Source organism: Pelodiscus sinensis, chromosome 6 (assembly GCF_052426305.1).
Source record: "Pelodiscus sinensis isolate ZL-2025 chromosome 6, ASM5242630v1, whole genome shotgun sequence".
In the NCBI taxonomy this organism is placed as follows: domain Eukaryota; kingdom Metazoa; phylum Chordata; order Testudines; family Trionychidae; genus Pelodiscus; species Pelodiscus sinensis.
In genome coordinates this window covers 42,361,461-42,381,247 of record NC_143057.1, presented here as the reverse complement: position 1 = coordinate 42,381,247, position 19,787 = coordinate 42,361,461, and the positions used below count along the sequence as shown (strand labels likewise).

The 19,787-nt window shown below is 42.5% G+C and overlaps 1 protein-coding gene across 7 annotated transcripts in view; it reads left to right on the top strand.

The window, feature by feature from the left end:
• AGTPBP1 (ATP/GTP binding carboxypeptidase 1) overlaps positions 1 to 19,787 on the top strand; it is a 140,908-nt gene that overhangs the window by 107,867 nt on the left and 13,254 nt on the right. For all 7 annotated transcript variants that reach the window (XM_006135883.5, XM_006135884.5, XM_006135885.5 and 4 more), the window contains 4 exons: positions 468 to 597; positions 4,871 to 5,002; positions 6,526 to 6,702; positions 7,285 to 7,445. In XM_006135883.5, the coding sequence (XP_006135945.1) occupies positions 468 to 597; positions 4,871 to 5,002; positions 6,526 to 6,702; positions 7,285 to 7,445 (600 nt within the window). The remainder of the gene's footprint in view (positions 1 to 467; positions 598 to 4,870; positions 5,003 to 6,525; positions 6,703 to 7,284; positions 7,446 to 19,787) is intronic.

Sequence of the window (19,787 nt, the reverse complement as noted above, 5' to 3'; positions counted from 1 at the left end):
AGTTTCCCGATTACTGTGACAGGTCTTGAATGTTGGCTGAATTTTTTTGGGGGGAGGAGGGGCCTCCATATTCCTGTCAATTGTTAGAACAGAGGTGAAGACAAAAGCCTTGATTAAAGTCATGGGCTATGTGGAGTGTGCCTTATTACTGTCTCATTCAAACATCAAATTTTCAGTCAAACATCAAATTTTCACAACAGATTTACTTCCTCTAATCTCAGAGCAAAGAAGAATGCAAATATTGTTAAATAAAAGATTACTTCCTTTAATTTAAGATGATACAAGTACTTGTTAGTAATGATTCGATTAACTTTTCTGCAAGACTAAATTTTTTTGAATACCAACATGGATTTAAATATCACTTGACCGCACAAAATAAGTAGCAAAACTTGAGCGAGTTAGGGTATTTTTTTAAGCAAGTGAGATTATGTTGAGACACACATCGCTATTAATTTTGTCTTCCATAGCCATCGCTGTTCTTTAAGTGGGGAGGATTTGAACAGACAATGGCAAAATCCAAATCCAGACCTTCACCCCACAATTTACCATGCCAAGGGCTTACTACAGTATTTGTCTGCTATAAAACGTTTGCCTCTGGTGAGTATGTGTGTAAGTTTGCCCAAAATAAAAATTTCAGAATTGCTTCAGCTTTTTGTATAGTTATGATCTCCCCCTCTCTGTAGAAGTAAGCATTATATGTCCTTTCAGCTCTCACATGATTAAAAATGTGATGTGGAGGGTTGATCAGAAACTTCTGTAACTACTTCCATTTGTATTTAACAAGAGGAATCACTGGCTAATGCTGCAAAAGTACAGTTCAACTCCAGTTGTCCAGCATCCAGTGGTCCAGCACTCCTGCTAGTCCGGCACCACCTGGAACCTGGAAGTGCTCCAGGCAGCTGGACAGTTGGAGCTGCTCTGCCCCGGGCTTCCCCAAGTCAGCCGCTGGTCAGTTTCAGCAGCGGCTGACTTGGGGATGCCCGGGGCAGAGCAGCTGGGGTGCTGTCAGGTTGGTCCCACAGCACCGCCCCGCCCCATATCCCCACCTCAGCCCCCTCATAGCCCCCCCTTCTGATAGTCCAGCATATCTGATAATCGGGCACCCCTTGGGTCCTAAAGGTGCCAGATTATCGGAAGTTTACTGTATTTAGTTATTTCCAGTTTTGATTAATTATTGAGCCTTGTGTATATAGCATTGTTTCTAAGCATTGTTGGAGGATAGCAAAAAGCCTCACATGCTGAATATCATTAAGGCAGCTGTAGTAACAGTTGAATTCAAAGAGTTTTAAATGTGCTGTGTTGATAGGTTTAATTTTCTCTGGAAATGGCTTTGAGTTTATAAAACTAACACCAGTTTGGAACATGTACAATATGCCTGAACTTTGTTTGTATTTGTTTGTTCATATCTACATAAATCTCCAATCCTGCTAGAATGTATGTATGTGATATTGCATTTGTGAGTCCTCCCCTTTGAAACCAGTGATTGTCATTGCAGAATAGGGTTGCCAGATGGTTTAACAAAAAATACAAACAAAAAGCCCAACTAAACTTGTTGAGCCCAAAAAGGGGGGGGGGGGGAGTGAACTGACCAGGACCGAAATATAGTTACAGCCCCTTCAATTCCCAGCCCGCTCCATCCTCCTCCTGCCCTAATTCAGCCCAAGCTACGCCCCGTTATCCCAACCGCCCTTCTGTTGGACGCCCCAGCCAAAAAACAGAAAATGCCACAGGTTTTACATGTCTGGTATTTTCTGAGGTTTTTTTTTTTTTTTTTTTTTTTTTTTTTTTAAACGGACGGAAGACGCAAATACCAGGTTGTCCGGTTCAATACTGGACACCTAGCAACTCTATTGCAGAATCAGAACCAACGGGTCAAATCATAGTGTCCCTATGGTTTAATGTGAAAGGGAGAGGTGGGATTCTTTCAATGGCACTCCAAGCCATTTCTGATCTTCCTATTCTAGGTCTTCCCCTTTGGGATTTCAGAAGAGAAGAGCTCTAACCTTGTAGGAAACAGATGTAAAACTCTTCCCTGAGTCATGCAGACTTTCATTTTATTGTTCAGTTTGCAGCTAAGTTAACCCTGTATATACATGTAGCAAAGTCTTTCTTTCTTGTGTGCTTTGAGTTCTGACGAACTGAAATTTTCCCTCCTGAAATCTAGTATGCATGCAGCTTTCAGAGACTCAACACCATAGAGTCATAGAACACTAGAACTGGAAGGAACCACGAGAGGTCATTGAGTCCAGTCCCTTCCCTTCACAGCAGGACCAAGCCTGGTCTAGACTGTCCCTGATAGATGTTTATCTCACCTGTTTTTCAATATATCCAGAGATGGAGATTGCACAACCTCCCTAAGCAATGTATTCCAATGTTTAACCACCCTGACAGGAAGTTTTTCTTAATGTCCAACTTAAACCTCTCTTGCCTCAGTTTAAGCCCTTTGCTGCTTATCTGATCCTCAAAGGCCAAGAACAATTTTTCTCCCTCCTCCTTGTTACACCATTTTAGATGCTTGAAAACTAGCATGTCCCCTCTTAGTCTTCTCTTTTCTAAACTAAACAAGCCCAGTTCTTCCAGTCTTCCCTCATAGGTCATGTTCTCGAGACCTCTAGTCATTCTTGTTGCTCTTCTCTGGACCTTCTCCAGTTTCTCCACATCTTTCTTAAAATGTGGTGCCAGAACTGGACACAATATACTGATTAGACCTCAAGTGGAGTAGAGTAGAGCAGAAGAATGACTTCTCGTGTCTTGCTCACAACACTCCTATTAATGCATCCCAGAATCATGCTTGCTTTTTTTGCAACAGCGTCACACTGTTGACTCATATTTAGCTTGTAGCCCACTATGACCCCTAGATCCTTTTCTGCAGTACTCCTTCCTGGACAGTTGCTTCCCATTCTGTATGTGTGAAACTGAGTGTTCCTTTCTAAGTTGAGCACTTTGCATTTGTCCTTATTAAACTTCATTTTGTTCATCCCAGACCATTTCTCCAGTTAGTCCAGATGATTTTGATTTATGACCCTATCCTCCAAAGCAGTTAAAACCCCTCCCATCTTCGTATCATCTGCAAACTTAATAAGGGTACTCTTTATGACAATATCTAAGTAGTTGATGAAGATATTGAACAGAACCAGTCCAAAAACAGACCCCTGCAGAACCCCACTTGTTATGCTTTTCCAGCAGGATTGTGAACCGTTAACAACTACTTTCTGACAACGGTTGTCCAGCCACTTATGCACCCACATTAGAGTAGCTCCATCTAAGTTGTATTTGTCTAGTTTATTGATAAGATAATGCGAGACGGTATCAAATGCCTTACTAACATCTAGGTGTACCACGTCCACCACTTCTCCCTTATCCACAAGACTCAATATGCTATCAAAGAAAGCTATCCGATTGATTTGACCTGATTTGTTCTTTACAAATCCATGCTGGCTGTTCCCTATCACCTTATTTTCTTGCAGATGTTTGCAGATAAATTCCTTAATTACTTGCTCCATTATCTTTCCTGGTACAGAAGTTAAACTGACTGGTCTGTAGTTTTCTGGTTTGTTCTTATTTCCCTTTATATAGATGGGCACTATATTTGCCTTTTTCCAGTCTTCTGGAATCTCTCCTGTCTTCCATGATTTGCCAAAGATGATAGCTAAAGGCTCAGATACCTTCTCTGTGAGTTCCTTGAATATTCTAGGATGCATTTCATCAGGCTCTGGTGACTTGCAGACATCTAACTTTTCTAAGTGATTTTTAACTACTTCTTTTTTTATTTTATCTTCTAAACCTACCTCCTTTCCATAGCATACACTGTGAGGCATTCCTTCATCAACAGACTTTTTGGTGAAGATCGAAACACAGTCATTAAGCACCTCTGGCATTTCCAAATTTCCTTTTTCTTCCTCCTCACTGAGCAGTGGGCCTACCCGGTCCTAGTTTTTCCTCTTGCTTCTATTACATTTATAGAATGTCCTCTTGTTTCCCTTTATGTCTATAGCTAGTTTGGACTTGTTTTGTGCCTTTGCCTTTCTAATCTTGCCTCCACATACCGGTATTGTTGGCTTATATTCATCCTTCATAATTTGTCCTAGTTTCCACTTCTTGAATCTGAGATAATGTGAGATCTCCTGGTTAAGCCAAGGCAGTCTTTTGCCATACTTTTTATCTTTCTGACACAGCGGAATAGCTTTCTTTTAGGTCCTTAATAATGTCCCTTTGAAAAACTGCCAGCTCTCTTCAGTTGTTTTTCCTCTTAGTCTTTCTTCCCATGGTGCCTTACCTAACAGTTCTGAGTTTACCAAAATCTGCCTTTACCTTTCAGAGACTCAACTCCATTTGACCATTTCATTTTTATAGAACACTCAAAGGTACTTGTCTAACAGGCTTATTTTTATGCTATGTTATTAACTCCAGCCATAGCAGGTGTAGATGACTTTAAAAATATGAGGAGTGGCTTCTTACATTTTTCCCCTAGTCAAAAATGACCTCACAGATTGAGTAAAACATTAAAAAACAACAACTCATTTTTGCCAAAGCTTTTCTTATGTGGCAGATGAGTTTCAGGAAATTAAATGAACAAGTACAGGAGTTTGGACTGCATACCACACTCAGAAAGCTTAACTCTAATGGTGGCTGCTATTGCTTCTGCTGTGCTAAAAACATTAGTCATGCACTCTGAATTTGCTGGAAAAAAAAACCCTATGCTTTCTTAATACACTGATTGATTGTATAATGTGCCTTTCATTTGCTAATGCTGGCTCTTCTAGCGTATAAAAATGAAATACAATTAGGATGAGAGAAGGAAATGCATACAACTCTATTTGATGCTCTAGCCTGTATCAAAACCTTGCTTTAATTTCTGAAAACTTTGTAGGTCTACTGTGATTATCATGGTCATTCTCGTAAAAAGAATGTATTCATGTATGGCTGCAGCATCAAAGAAACAGTGTGGCACACTAATGTTAGTGCTGCTTCTTGTGACCTGATTGAGGACCTTGGTTATAGGGTGAGTAAAAATTAAATCTTCAAGTAAATTATGAAAGTGTAATTGTATCTTCATTGCCTTAATGTTGTTACTCCCTCTCCCTCCTCCTGTAAGAACAATGTTAATTTGATCTGAAATGGGAAAGGTGTCTATGTATTAATGCTTTATCAAGGAATTCATCCACAATAGGTGGTGCTCGCTTGTCCTTAGGATGTGCCTTTCACTAGGTTCAAGAGATGATGTGGGGGCACCCGCATCACACTACAATTGTATATTTTGGAATTTGTGTAGTAAAACATACATACAGGTGCAGAGTTTGGTGTTAGCGGTTATTATAACTTATTCACTTTTAATGAGATAATGCTGTTTCTAAACTTGAAAGTAACATTTGATTGCTTTTACATTTTCTCTTAGGCTTGAGAACAGCATTTCAGAGCCATGGTATCACTGTATAGAGTAGGATTACACAATTAACTTTAATATGTAAGATAATTTAAGAATCCTTATCAAGTGTCTGAAAAAATAGAGTTCAAAATAGAATTTTTTGCATGGTGAAAAGGTCTGTAAAGTCTTTCCTGAGAACAAGCTGCTTCCTATGTAGTTTCACTGCCATCTGGTGGCAATCACAAATGTGTACATTTGTGTATATAGAAGTGTGTTGGGCCACAATTTAGTGAATAATTTCAAATATGTACATATACAATTAAGCCTGTGAATAGTTCTCTTGAAGAAGAACTTATTCACCTGTTTTTAAAGTTAAACATATACTTAAGTGCTTTACTAAATCAGTGCCATAAGTACTACAGGTTGTACCTCCCTTAACTGGGACTCTTGGGTCTGGAAACATCCCTGGTCCAGCAGGACCACAGAGCCCAGATAAAGGGAGATTTGGCCGTGGGGAAGGAGCTGTGGTGAGGGGGGTGGTCACTCATCTGGGAGCTCCATGTTGGGGGAGGGACGAAAGGTGCAGCAGGGACTTTTGGCCCTTCTGTGAGCTCGGGCGGCTGGCGGCTACAGCTGCCGCAAAGCTCAGGAGGGACAGTAACAGTAGCTGCGGAGCTTGGAAGGGGCATGTTGGGAAGGACCTCCCCTTGTCTGGCAAATCATCCCAAGGATGCCAGACCAGGGAGGTCCAAGCTATATATAGTATTTAAAAATACTGAATTTCCTATGCTTTAGATTAGTCACTTTAATCTAAATTTCACTTTTTGCACTTCATGTACCTGCAACAATAAAACTAGTCATGAATAAAGTCCAGTCTTTTCTACTAGATACTTCACTTTCTATTTCTATCACTTTCTATTTCTAATGCACTTGACTCTCAAACTATTTTAATAATTGGGTTGCAAACAGTGCCGGGGATTTTTTTTAAAGAGGGAGGATGAATTGGTTGGGGTTCTTGATTCTTTTTAAACAATAAAACATTACTTTTGATGGATTTTTTTTGCATTTCTTTTACATTTGAGATCTGAACTGCCTGATTAGTATACTGTGGCTTCACATTTTCCTGAAAAAAAAGTGAGACTTTTCAAATTATTCTACAGACTCTTCCTAAGATTCTCAGTCAGATTGCTCCAGCCTTCAGCATGAGCAGCTGCAGTTTTGTAGTGGAAAAGTCCAAGGAATCAACAGCACGTGTAGTTGTCTGGAGAGAGATAGGAGTGCAAAGGAGCTACACAATGGAGAGCACATTATGTGGTTGTGATCAGGGCAAATATAAGGTAAAGCAAGCAGATGAAGTGAAAGCTTTCATGTGGATTGAGTTATTTACATGAATATCGTTTTCCAAAGTCTTACTTGTCTGTTTTAAAAAAAATTGTAATCTACTTTCTAAACAAATTGGTGTATTTTACTGAGTTTTATACTCCCCAGATATACTCCTTTTTTGTTGAGCTTTCTGGAAGAAAATTCTTTTACATTAAAATTGAAATATTGTGAATTCTGTGAAAAATGACTTAATATTCAACTGTTGTTCCTTTCCATCAATGAATGACAGAAAACAAACTGAGTTAGGAATCTGACCTGTTTTCAGTGCTACATGTGTAGCACCCATTTGCATTGGTGGTAAGTAAGCTCATGCATAGTGGGGAGAACAGAAGTATGAGTTACTGAGGTCCTCTAGAAACAGCTGTTCTATCAGGATAAAGATTAACCTTGAGTTATGTAAATTCCTGCTTATTAAGGATATATTTATATTTTTTTGTCTGCATTTCACAGCTTATTTGGAGTAAAGTATTGTAACAACCACATTCCAGCATTCATTGTTCTGCAAGTTAATAGTGTGTATTTTATTGCATGCATAGGGATTACAGATAGGGACACGAGAACTGGAAGAGATGGGAGCGAAATTCTGTGTTGGTTTATTGCGTTTGAAAAGACTGACCTCTCCACTGGAATTCAATCTCCCGTCTAGCCTTCTTGACGCAGAAAATGAGTTGATTGAAACAAGCTGTAAAGTGACCAGGTAAAACAAATTAATTGCATTTGTCTTTCTAAGCAATACATTATCCATTCACTGTCTAAAACTTTTAAAAAATCAGGCAAAATTTTATACAAATGAAAGTTTTAAAAGGTTTAGAATGGGTCCTATCACAGGTGCCACCCGATCTGAATGCAGGGGGAACTAGACCTGGTGCGAGATTGATGGAAGGAGGAAAAGGTGTAACATACTACTTCATTAGAAACAAACTGTAATAGCAAGGGGAGAACACAAAATACAAATAGGTCATTGTGTGCCAGATTTGTTGGTATAAACTTGTACATCTCCATTGACTCCTGTGCAGGACAACCAATTTATCCTGTGAAGGATTTGGTTCCATAATTCAAATTCACCTTGGGACTACATGTTTTAATCATTGCTTACCGAATTTCTAGTACTATCATAAGAGGTCATTGTGGAAATGTTAATGGATAAAACTCATGGCTGTTCCTACAGTTGAGTGCAGGCATGGTAATTGACATGGTATTGAAGTCAATTAGTATGTGAGAAGTTAATGTCACACTTCTACAGATTTGGTGTTTTGATACTAGACAATTTCGTCTAAAATTGGATTGCCAGAACAATATTACAATGGCTTATACTGACTAGTTTCTCTTTGCGAGAGAGAGAGACACACACTTGTTTCAGTTTTACACAAAAATGCGTTGTGTAGGAAAAAGTGGCAAAAAATAGTGAAACTGGATCTCCCTCTTCCTGCCCCATTCCCCCCTTCCCATCCCAATTCCACTTGGCCTCCATATTGGAATAGTCACTTGGAGAGTCTTGGAAACAAAGGTTTGCATTTTTCTATAAGCAAACTGTCATGGTGACATCCTCTGTGCTTGACAGCTTTTTTTATAGGGGAAATGTGCACTTCTTCCATCACTTAATGAAGGCACATTGGATGAGATGCTATTCTGACTTTGCTTACAGTCTTAGCAACTGCCCATTGAGCATGCTCTTTATAAATATTAGTTTTAAAATTCTTCCCCCTGTCCCAGTTGTAGCATGGATTTTTATTTGAAAACGTCTGTCTTCACCTCCTCATTTTCTTATCATAACTCCATTTACTGGTTTCTGAGTTTCCTTTAACCTTCCATTCTTAGCTTTGACTCCGAGGAATATACATTTAAAAGCTTTATCCCAAAACCATAGTTTTTCATTAAAATAAGTTATAATTTGGGATGTCAATTAATGCATGTTAACGCTTGCGATTAACGTGGAACACAATTAATGTGTTAATTTTTTTAATGTGTCAATCGCAGGCGTTTCAATGGCACTGCCCCTTGAAAACGCTGCCAGGGCATTTCAAAGGGGTAGTGCAGTAGGAGCCCAGGATCAGCTAAGAACTCCACCTGATCCTGGGCTCCTGCAGCGCTGTCCCTTTGAAATGCCCTGGCAGCTTTTCCAAGGGGCAGTGCACGTGATTAACCGCAATTAATTTTTTTAATTGCTTGACAGCCTTAGTTATAATAGAAATGCTGATATTTACTACAGCTTTTGTGAAAACTGTCTGTTACTAACCTAGTGGTTTTTGTTTAAGGGTCTCAAAATGCTTTAAATTTATTAAATCCTGCAACCTTCTGGTGAGGTAGGGATGTATTTTACATTACAACAATTTTACAGATGGGTAAACTGAAACATAGGAGTTGAGTGATGTCTTGAACAGAATTTCTTTGTACCTGAGTAAGAAGTTTTTTACATGGAAGTAAGTGTGGCATTTTAGTTATGTAATATAAAACTTCTATTATACTATGATAAGAAATGTAATTTTGGTTGAATTTAATCAGTACTTTAGGATTGTATCAATAACCTTAATTTAAATCACTGAAGTATAATTTGACTTGTAAATGATGTCATTTTGAGTAATCAGTAAATGTGTGAAGAAAAAGCATTTGTGTAGTCTGGTATTCTATAGCTTTGAGGTACATTTTCTTCCATGAAATACTCTTTGTAGATGCTTCATGCAAGAGATTGTATGCTGTGCTTCCGAATCAATGGAATTACCTGAAGGATAAACTTTTAAACTATTAGGTATTACATTATTGGTGTGTATGGACCATGGGTTAAAAAAATAATTGTCCCTATTAATGGTCTTTCTCTACCTGCTAAGCAAAAGCAGTCAAAATATTTTCATCTAATGATTGGTGCCGCATTGAAAATAGAGAAGGGTATACAATAGCTATTAATGGTTTTGTAGTAATTTTCATTGTTTTTAGTTTTCTAGTTTCATTGCCTTTTAATTCATCTAAGGAGTAACAGTATCCTCTATTCAGACTATCAAAGTGATGGGTCTCAAAGTGCTTGAGCTTTGGGTGGCGGGGGAGCTTTTTGCAGTAGTACCAGGGTTATCTGTGACTGTACATGTTAAGTATCTGAAGTGCAGACAGTGATTTAAAGAGTACTAGTCTTTAAATATTTTTTATCAGTTTCTTATTACCAGATTATTAATTGAAGATTTCAGCTGTTCACTTCAGATTCCATTGTAAATTTAGATAGTTTCATAACAAAAAAGCAAACTTAATAGCGACTGGAGTTCTCTGATTTTTTGTGTTTGATTCAAACTAGCCCTTTCTTAATTTGGAGAATCTGTGTACTTTCCTTAGGTAGAGAGGAACTGAAGACACGTTGTAGAAGGACCAGCTTTTCCTAACTGCAATTTGAAGTGGTCTGTTTGTGCATGCTACTTATCTGTCCATGGCTTTAAACTGTTCCATGGCTCATAAGATACACACTATTCTACTATATGGGTCTGCAGAAGTATTGTGCACCCTTCTTCTTGGCTTTCTCAAAGTAGCTACAATTTGAGGTCGATGAGACAAAAAATGCCACGTAAGGTAATTGACAACAAGGAGAGGTTAAAATAAGAAAAGGATTATTGTGTATGTTGGAATGGAGAATATTTGGAAGGAAAAGAGGTGGTAGGTTCCCAGGCAATAGGGGACAGCTTAATAGAAGGCATAGAATGGAATTGAGTGTCAGGTGACATGAGCAGAAGACTTCTTCAGCTGTGTGTAAGCCAACCACCTTAATCCTAGGGCTCAGGCCTATGCTCGGGCCAGCACCTTCCCCGTTCCCAGTCTATGCAAACCCAACCCTGATCCAGGCGCATAAAGGGGACCACAGGTGATTGTTTTAAGCTAGGGCTTATAGTGCAGAGCAGGCAAACAAACTGTCTTGTAGTTGGGATGGCCCAGGCCCTACCGCAGCATGGGGCAGGCAGCCAAAGCAGTTTGTAGTAGAAAGGGGGAGACTTCCACCTTGGGCTTGGAGAGGCGGAGGTGGGGGGAGAGGGAGACACAGACCTTCCCTATTCCACTGCATCCCAGCCCGGGGCCTTGGTAGCACCAGGGCTGACTGCCACTGGCGTGAGCGGGGATCCAGCCCACAACATACTGATTTGCTATAGTATGATCAAGTCAGCGTGACTCTCGTCAGCTTTCCCTGGGCCACTTCCAGGCTCCCTCTCTGGGTGTACCTGGCTCTGTGGCTGGTCATCAGGGTCTGAACTCTCAAATAAGGCTAGCAGGGTTTCCTCCTTGTGTGGAGGACCTGGCAGACCAGGCCAGCCCTTGGTGTCTGTGAGGTCCTTCAGTGGCTGGGGCCTGACTGAGCTTCCGGTTTGGGCTTTTAGACAGGTAGTCTTGCCCCCTTACTTCAGGTCAGGTAAAGGGGTGGGGCTAGGCTTGGCCCACCAGGGCTCGGAGTGGGGTTCTTCCCCTTCTTGATCTGTGAGCAGCCACCCCTGCTCACCTCCTGCAACTTAAGTCCAGCTCCCGGTCTCCGGGGCTGGACCCTTGATTTCCCCCACATGTGATAGACAGACTGCATTTACATGTTCTTTCCCTGATCTATTCTGGATTGTAAACATGTATTGCTGCAGGGTGACACCCCACCACGTTACCTGGGCATTGGTGCCTTTCATTGTGTGCAGCCATTTTAGGGGTGCATGGTCAGTGACGAGCACAAAAGAATCCCCAAGGAGATAGTATGGCAGGGCCTCAATTGTCCATTTAATGGCAAGGGCATCTTTCTTAATAACCAAATAATTGCGTTCCCTAGGGAAGAGCTTTCGGCTCCCATAGAGGATGGGGTGTTCCTGCCCATCAACATTTTGAGAGAGCATCCTTCAGGGTCTGGAAGGCTCTCACTCTTAGGCAACCACTGCACCTGATGTGGGCTGTCCTTAGTCAGTAGCACGGTGAGGGGAGCTATAGTAGTTGCGAACTGGGGCATGAAGTGGCGGTAATAGCCAACCAGCCCAAGAAACTGATGCAATTTCCACTTCGTGGAGGGAGCGGCGTACCTTTTTCTATGGACTCCACCTTGGGCGCACCAGGCCACGTCCCAAGCAGTACCCTAAGTAGGTAGTTTCCTGCTACCCAACTTGGAATTTCTTCAGATTGATGGTGAGGCCAGCATCCCAGAGGGTCTGAAGGATGGCAGCTACTTGTAGCAGATGTTCATCCCAGTGTTGACTATACGTGACTACGTCGTCTATGTAGGCTGTGACGTAGGCAGTGTGAGGGCTCAGGAAATACTCCATGATATGCTGGGAGGTAGCTGAGGCCCCAGGGAGGCAGAAAGGAATCTGGACAAAGTAGATCAGTCTGTACGGACTGATAAATGCAGTCTTTTCCTGAGAAGTCTGATCCAGAGGGATCTGCCAATACTTTTTTGTCGGATCAAGGGTGGTGATATAGTTCGCAGTCCTGATACTATCAGAAGCTCCTTCATTCGGGACATCAGGTAAGCAAACTTCGAGATTGCCTTTTGTTTTTTTGAAAATCGATGCAGAACTGGACACTTCTGTTGGGCTTCAGGACGAGTACTAGGGGGCTCCACCATTCACTTCTGAACTGCTTGATGACCCCTAGTTCCAACATGGTGTGGACCTCTTTCTCCATAATTTCCCTCATTCGTCCCAGGAGGGGGCAGTTACTCTCTCTAATTACTTGGCCAGGAGGAATCTGAATAGTGTGGGATATGACTGTAGTCCGGCCGGAGTGTGCAATAAAGGTTTTATTAAAGGCCTCCAGCAAATGTTTAGCTTGCTTTCGCTAGTCCTTGGATAGCGTGTCACCCAGTTGTGGTTCTTCTCACTCAGCTAAATCAGTTCCCTGGGGACCTAGCATCAGCTCAAGGGGATATGGGATGATCAGCAGCCCTTCATGCTCACTCCCACCACTGCTTCAGGAGGTTGATATGGTAGATCTGCCACTTCTTCCTTTGGTCGGGTTGGTGTATTTTTTTAGGTGACCAGTCTAGAAATGAAATATAAAGGAATTTTGATAGCATGTAAATTGCAACTATAAAGGGAAAATTAAGTAGTTTGTATTGCTTCTATCTCTAACTCATAAGCAACAAACTTTAATAAAAGTATTTCTCATAGTTTGATAGCTAAGAGGGTTAAGCAGTTTGTAGGATCACATTTTGAATTGAATTTCAATGTAAATCATGTAGCTTTTGTGATTCCAGATTAATCTTCATGGTGCACACCAAATAGGGTTGCCAGGTGTCTGGTTTTGAACTAGACAGTCCAGTATTTGAGCTGTCTGTTTGGGAAACAAATTGAGAAAATATAAATGAGAAAATATAAATGTCCGGTATTTTCTAAATAAGAGGTAATGTAGATTGTGATGTAATGTCAAATGGGTCCGGTATTTTTGTTGAAACCATCTGGCAATGCTACACCAGAAAACTACGTAAGTTTTGGTTGCATTATTGTTTAAGATAGCATCTAAGCATCTAAGACAGCAGTGAACTAGTATTTTCTTAGCCCTGGACCAAGTTGACTTCCTAGGTCATTAAGAGATTGTGAATCAGGTTTCCTAGTGTTCTAAGTTTACTCAGGGCTAAATGGCATTAAAAACAGCCAGAAATAGGCATTAGAGAATTTCCCTGGGATGGGGAACACTTGTTTTCCTCCTACACTAGCTTCACCTAACCAACATGCCCACAATTGGTATAAGTGGAGAGGATGGGAAATGTTGTTGCTAGATATGTAAGCAACTAATTGACTATCCGATAAACAAAAGCTTATCGGATAGTCGACATATTAGTCGACTAGTCGCTCCTCCCCTTACTGCCTCTATCAGCAAGGTGGAGGGGAAGGAAAGGGTGCTGGGGGAAGTCAGTTTCCCCCAGCTCCCTGGGACAGGGCAAGGGCGCAGCAGCGGCACTTCCTCCCCAGCTGGGACTCTTATACATTTCAAAGATTGAAACACCGCATGGCACCCATGGTCAGCAGGGGGACTCAGAATCCCCTGCTAGCCCCAGACTCAATGCAGCTCTTCCTCTTTAAAATGAAACACGAGCTCCTGCCAGGCTCTGTGCAGCATTTCAAAGGCAGAACATGCGCTATTTCTTATCGACTAATTGAATAGTCCATGGAAATACCATCAACTATTCAGTTAGTTAATTAATCGATATTTAACATCCCTAGTTGTCACCATGGGCATGTGAAGGGTGAACTTGGGTAGGAAGAGGCATGGTAGAGTATAACTGTCTCCATAATACCTTGCCACTTGAATTCTCAATTGACAGTGTTGTAGTGCATTCATGAAGGAGAACAGAAATACCATAGTTCTTGATTATTTCTTGTCTAATTTTTTGTGTTTTTACTATTTGAATAATCAAAATGACACTGGAAGTGATTAACCATAGTGAACATCAGGGGCATCCCAGAGCTACCACCAAAAATAGACTCAAAGAGGCTGGACTTATTCTGATATAAAATTTATTCTTTGCCTAGCCTTCAGCTGAGGGTGGTCAACTACAAGCCTCTCCTGGAGTAGTATGACTTCAATATGTGGCAGACCACTGCCAAGTTTGCAGTGAGAGGAAGGCATACTGGTGCACTGCAGAGGCCCCTTGTGGGGAGAGTCTCACAGGTGTCCTTATCTGAAACTCTCCCTCGGAGCCTTTTGGATGCTCACAGCCCCATGATGGGCCGGCTGGATGGAAGCCATGTGTGGCTGCTGAAAGGCCCTTGTGAACTGGTTGGCCTCTGCCCCACTCTGGGGCAGGAACATCTCTCCCTTATTTTCACAAATATTATGGAGGACACAGCAGGCTGCTATCGCGTGGGATGTTCCGCTCACCGAGGTCCAGTTGGGTGAAGAGGCAGCAGAACCTTCCTTTGAGGCAGCTGAAGGTGCCCTCTACCACAGTGCAGGCCCTACTGACCTGCCATAGGTGTGTCCACGTCCCTGACCCTGGTGGTGCTGTCAGGGGAAACAGTGCTGGTGTGTATCTTCTGTTAGAGGCTGGAGTTGCAGAATATGTGAGTGTCATGCGTCTTCCCCGACCATCCAACGTTGATGTCAGTGAACTGGCCTCAGTGGTTCACAGCTGTCTGCAGGAAAAGTACCCCATCTGGTTGATATCATCCAATGTCCAGTGGTCGGGGCCCAGATGGACATGTGGGTGCTGTCAGTGGTGCGGGGCCCCCCCACCCGAAGTTGGGAAAGTCCATGGCAGCAAAGCCAGTGACAATGGGGTCCATGTTGTCCAGAATGATGAGGACCCTGTGTAGTAGGATGGTATTGATGGCCCTCAACACTTGTAGAAGGAGATGGAAAATCACAGAGTTGCCAGAGCCGTCAGGAGGTCCCCGAGCCCAACCCTCGCCCCTTATCACACACCAGGACCGACCCCTACTTCTCCCATCCCTCCTTCCCTAGGGAACCCTATTCTAGTAGTTCACCGCCCTCCTTAGACAATAGTAAGAGTCATACCTACATAAGCACTGCCCTAATGGTCGATCTCCCCATGCCCAGCTGGTGCCTGATGGAGCGGTAGCTGTTTGGGATGGTGAGTTTCCAGAGGGCAATGGCAATGGAGGGGGTGGCTGGTCGCATGTGGGTGTCCTGTTGCTTGAGGGCAGGGGCGAGCCACTTGCACAGCTCCATGAAGGTGTGCTTCTGCATGTGGCAGTTTTGGAGCCACTGCTAGTCGTCCCACCACTCCATGACTATGTGGTCCCACCAGTTAGAACTGGTGTCCATTCGCCAGGAGTGGCAGTGCACGGTGTGTAGGGGAGGGCAGGAGAGCCTGTGTTGCATGAGCAGCATGTGGAGAAAGGAGAACGGTGGGTTCTGTTCCTGCAGAACCATGAGGTACAGCAGCAGGTCTAGGAGCCAGTGAGTGCTTTGCAGCAGACCAGGCTCCGTGGGTGGGAGTGCTGTGGTGTTCACAAGGGCAACTAGAGCACATAGTGAGATGAGTTTGCCTACCTCCTGAGGGACAGCAAAGGTGAAGAGCCTGAGACCTGACTGTACGGGGGATCCCTTTAAGCATGAGCTTCAGGCAGCAGCTACAGGGGCAGGGGGCTAAAATGTGATTCAGCCTCCAATCAGTGTGGACATGATATTTTGAAATAGCTATTTTGGGAGTTTTTATTCTTTATTAGGGGAGACGTACCCTAAGTGCCACAGGACTACTGGTTGCTTTTAACTTACAGACTAACATGGCTACCCCTCTGAGACTTTACTTCTGGGTTACACTACAGTGTCATGTCTTCAGTAGGAATTTACATCAAGATAGTTCACACGCATTAGTTGTCCCACAGTAAAAACACACTTTTTTATGGTGAAGACTAAGCCAGTATTGTTTCAGGGATCTGCAATATTATGGAGGTAACAGGCCGGTCTCCTGCATGGGAATGGAGCATCTCTCAAAGGTTTATAGTGGTCTAAACACAAGAAGATAGGGAGCAATGAACACCTCTGGTCTTTCTCTTTTAGCAGTGAAAGATACTGTATTTGATCTTATAGGGAGGGACAGCTAACATCACTGAAAGGATGGGAGTAAAAGTGACAGTGTTGGAATTGTGATGGGAAATAACACATGAGAGGTGCTTAGCATTTATTTTAATCAACATCTTTCCATCCTAATAGTCAATATTATTATTTATTCCATAAAATAAAGTTTGTGTATTTATAATTTGTGAAGTAACTGTATTCATAGGATAGTGTTAAAAGAAACAAGTAAATAAAAACTGTTATACTAGGTCAAACCATAATATAGGCTGCTCAGTGTCCCTGTGGCCAGTACCAGCGCCTCAGGGAAGTGTACAGAGCATGGAACTAATGGAGTGATTCACCCTGTCATCCAGTCCTGACTTCTGTAGGGTGAGAAGTTTAGGATTGCTGAAAATTTGAAGTTGTATCCAAGGTTAATAGCCATTGATGGACCTGTTTTCCATGAACTTATGCCTTTCTGTTTTGAGGCCAGTTATGCATTTGGGGCTCACAGCATCCCAAGGAAATATGTTCCACAAGCTAGTTGTGCATTGTGTGGGGAAACTGCTGCTTCTTGTTTGTATTAAGCTCATTGACTTTTAATTTCTTGGGTGACTCCTCATTTTCGTATTGTTTGGAGAGGTAAATAATGCATCTCTAATCCTTTTGGCCACCCCATTCATGATTTAGTTAAGCTCTATCATATCCCTCCTTGGTGGTTTCATTTTTAAACTGAACAGCCCTAATCTTTTAGTCTGTCCTCATATGTAAACTGTTCCACAATCGTGATTATCTTCTGTTGCCCTTTGTGGAACTTTTCCTGTTTGTCTACCCTTTTACTATAATTCAACACAGATTTTGAAGGTAGATTACATTTGTGCAAGAATTATTACTATTCTGACTCTTAATTGCTGTAGAAGAATTTTACCAGAAAATTCTTTCAAAACAGAGTTCTGTTTTGGGTATGTGTGCTTGCTGTAGTTAAGGTTGAATTCTGATTTCCCCTCTAACCTAGTTACTTTTTTAGTTACTCCATACGCTTTTGCTTTAAATTTGAGATATTTAGTGAAATCCAAGTGATTTTGTTGTTTGAACTACAGGCAGTCCCCGGGTTACGTACAAGATAGGGACTGTAGGTTTGTTCTTAAGTTGAATCTGTATGTAAGTCAGAACTGGCGTCCAGATTCAGCCGCTGCTGAAACTGATCAGTTTCAACAGCGGCTGAATCTGGACGCCAGTTCTGACTTACATACAGATTCAACTTAAGAACCCCAGGCATCCCTGTTGTACCAATAAAAGCAAGCAGGATCTTATGAGGGGGATAAGGCAAAAAGCCACATTTATTGTAAAGATAATAATAAAAAAATAAAGAAAAGATAGAAGCAAACAACATTGTTTAACTACTTATTCCTAACCCTTATACACTTTTATTTATGTGTGTATATATATATATATATATATATATATATATACACACACACACACAACCATTCATTATATATACACACAACATATATATATATATACACACACAACCATTCATTCATTCAAGATCTGTGTATAGTTACCAGCCTGGAAGTTGCTTGTGACAGAATACTGGCCAGGTATTCTGTACACAAGTGATGGTAGTGGGGAGCGAAGTCCTGATCAGATGCGCATCTGAAGCTCCTGGTAGGCTGGCAGCAGAACCTTGGACTCTGATTCCATAGTTTTTTAGTCCAGTTCTTATAGGAATTTCTTCCTATGCCAGTCTATGGAAATTGCTGCATCATGCTGATGTCTCCAGGGTGGCTGCCAGGTGCTTGTCAGTGATCTCATCGGGTGGACCTCCAGTACTTGGTTTTCTCCACTTGACACCTTTTGGTTGCACTGGCACCTGACGCCTTCTTCAGCCCTTTGTTGCTGTATTCTCAGGCTGGCACCTCTCAGAACCATTCACTCATCATCCAAGCACTCTCTCTCTTACATACATTCCCTAATTAATGTTTCCCATACAATATTTTTGTATAATAATAACTTTACATATATCAGAGTTGTAGTTACAAAAAGTTTCTGGATGGTATTGCTTAAAACATTCTCTGAGTGCTGAGTAAAGTTACAATGTTTTACAGAGAACAGACGTCAATTAAGTAACAATGGCCTTTGGTCAATTACAGCGCTTGGCTCCCATAGCAGAGTTTGTGGCTTGACAATACATTGTTACAATGTATCTCTGCAATGTCAATTTCAAGCAGCCCCTTGCACAAGCTTGAGCATGCCCTGGAGCACAGGGGGGCGGGGGGGCTGTTTCTGGCTGCATAGGATTATATTCTTAACAGTTCTAAGTTACATGACCTAATACATTATATTCTAAAGGGGCAATAATAATAATAAATCTAAACATTTAACAATCTTAACTAATAATAATAAGAAGAATTAATAATAAATCTAAACACTTTAAGTTGTGGGGAACAAATTATGGGGAGTCACTTCCATTTGGAGGAATCATTTTCAATACATTAATATGTTATCCCTACATCCCCAAGTCAGCTGCTGCTGAAACTGATCAGTGGCTGATTCCAGGAAGCCCGGGGCAGGGCTTCCTGGAGTCAGCCACTGGTCAGTTTCAGCAGCGGCTGACTTGGGGACGCCTGGGGCAGAGCAGCTGGGGTGCTGCTGGGTTGGTCCAGTAGCGCCCAGAGCGGCGCTACGGGACCAACCGGCAGCGCCCCAGCTGCTGTACCACAGGCGTCCGGAGCAAAGCCGCGGAGCACGGGGGCAGCGGGACAGCCCAGACGTGCCGTGGCTGTCCTGCTGCCCTAGGGCTCCGTGGCTTTGCTCTGCTTTGCTCCCCGTCTCCCTGGTCTGCAGACCAGGGGGACGGAGAGCAAAGCCGCGGAACACACGGACAGCCCAGACGGCCCTGCCCGTGTGTTCCACCGCTTTGCTCCCCGTCCCCCTGGTCTACAGACCAGGGGGACGGGGAGCAAAGCAGAGCAAAACCGCGGAGCACGCGGGCAGCGGACGGCCCAGACGTGTCTGGGCTGTCCGCTGCCTGCGTGCTCCGCCGCTTGCTTCCTCTCCCTGGTCTGCTGGAGACCAGGGAGACGGGCCCCGTTCATAACTGCGGATCCGACATAAGTCGGAGCCGCGTAACTCGGGGACTGCCTGTACATGATAATGAGAGAGATTTTGGTCAAATTTCAATTGGAAAATTTTGCTCTCTGACAACTTGTAGAGGCTAGAAACTTCAAATGTAGCTTGTCTTTCAGTGACATTTAAAAAACAAAATTCGAGCCAAATTTAAAGAATGGCTCAATCACTTTTAAATTAATGTCCATTTTGAAGTTGTGTGCATCTGCAAAGAACCTTTCAAAAACATTTAGGATTCCCTATGCAAGGCCTTTGGTAGAGAGTGAGCATTGCAGCCAAATGGTTTTTCATCAAAGGAATTGGGCCAGGTAAAAATGCTTTTTCTAATGCCACTGGGGCATGTTGCTTCAGTAAGCAGAGCAAAGCATCTGGGCTGTCTGCTGCCCACGTGTTCCGCCGCTTGGCTCCCCAGCTCTGCAGGGGGACGGGGAGCAAAGCAGAGCAAAGCCGC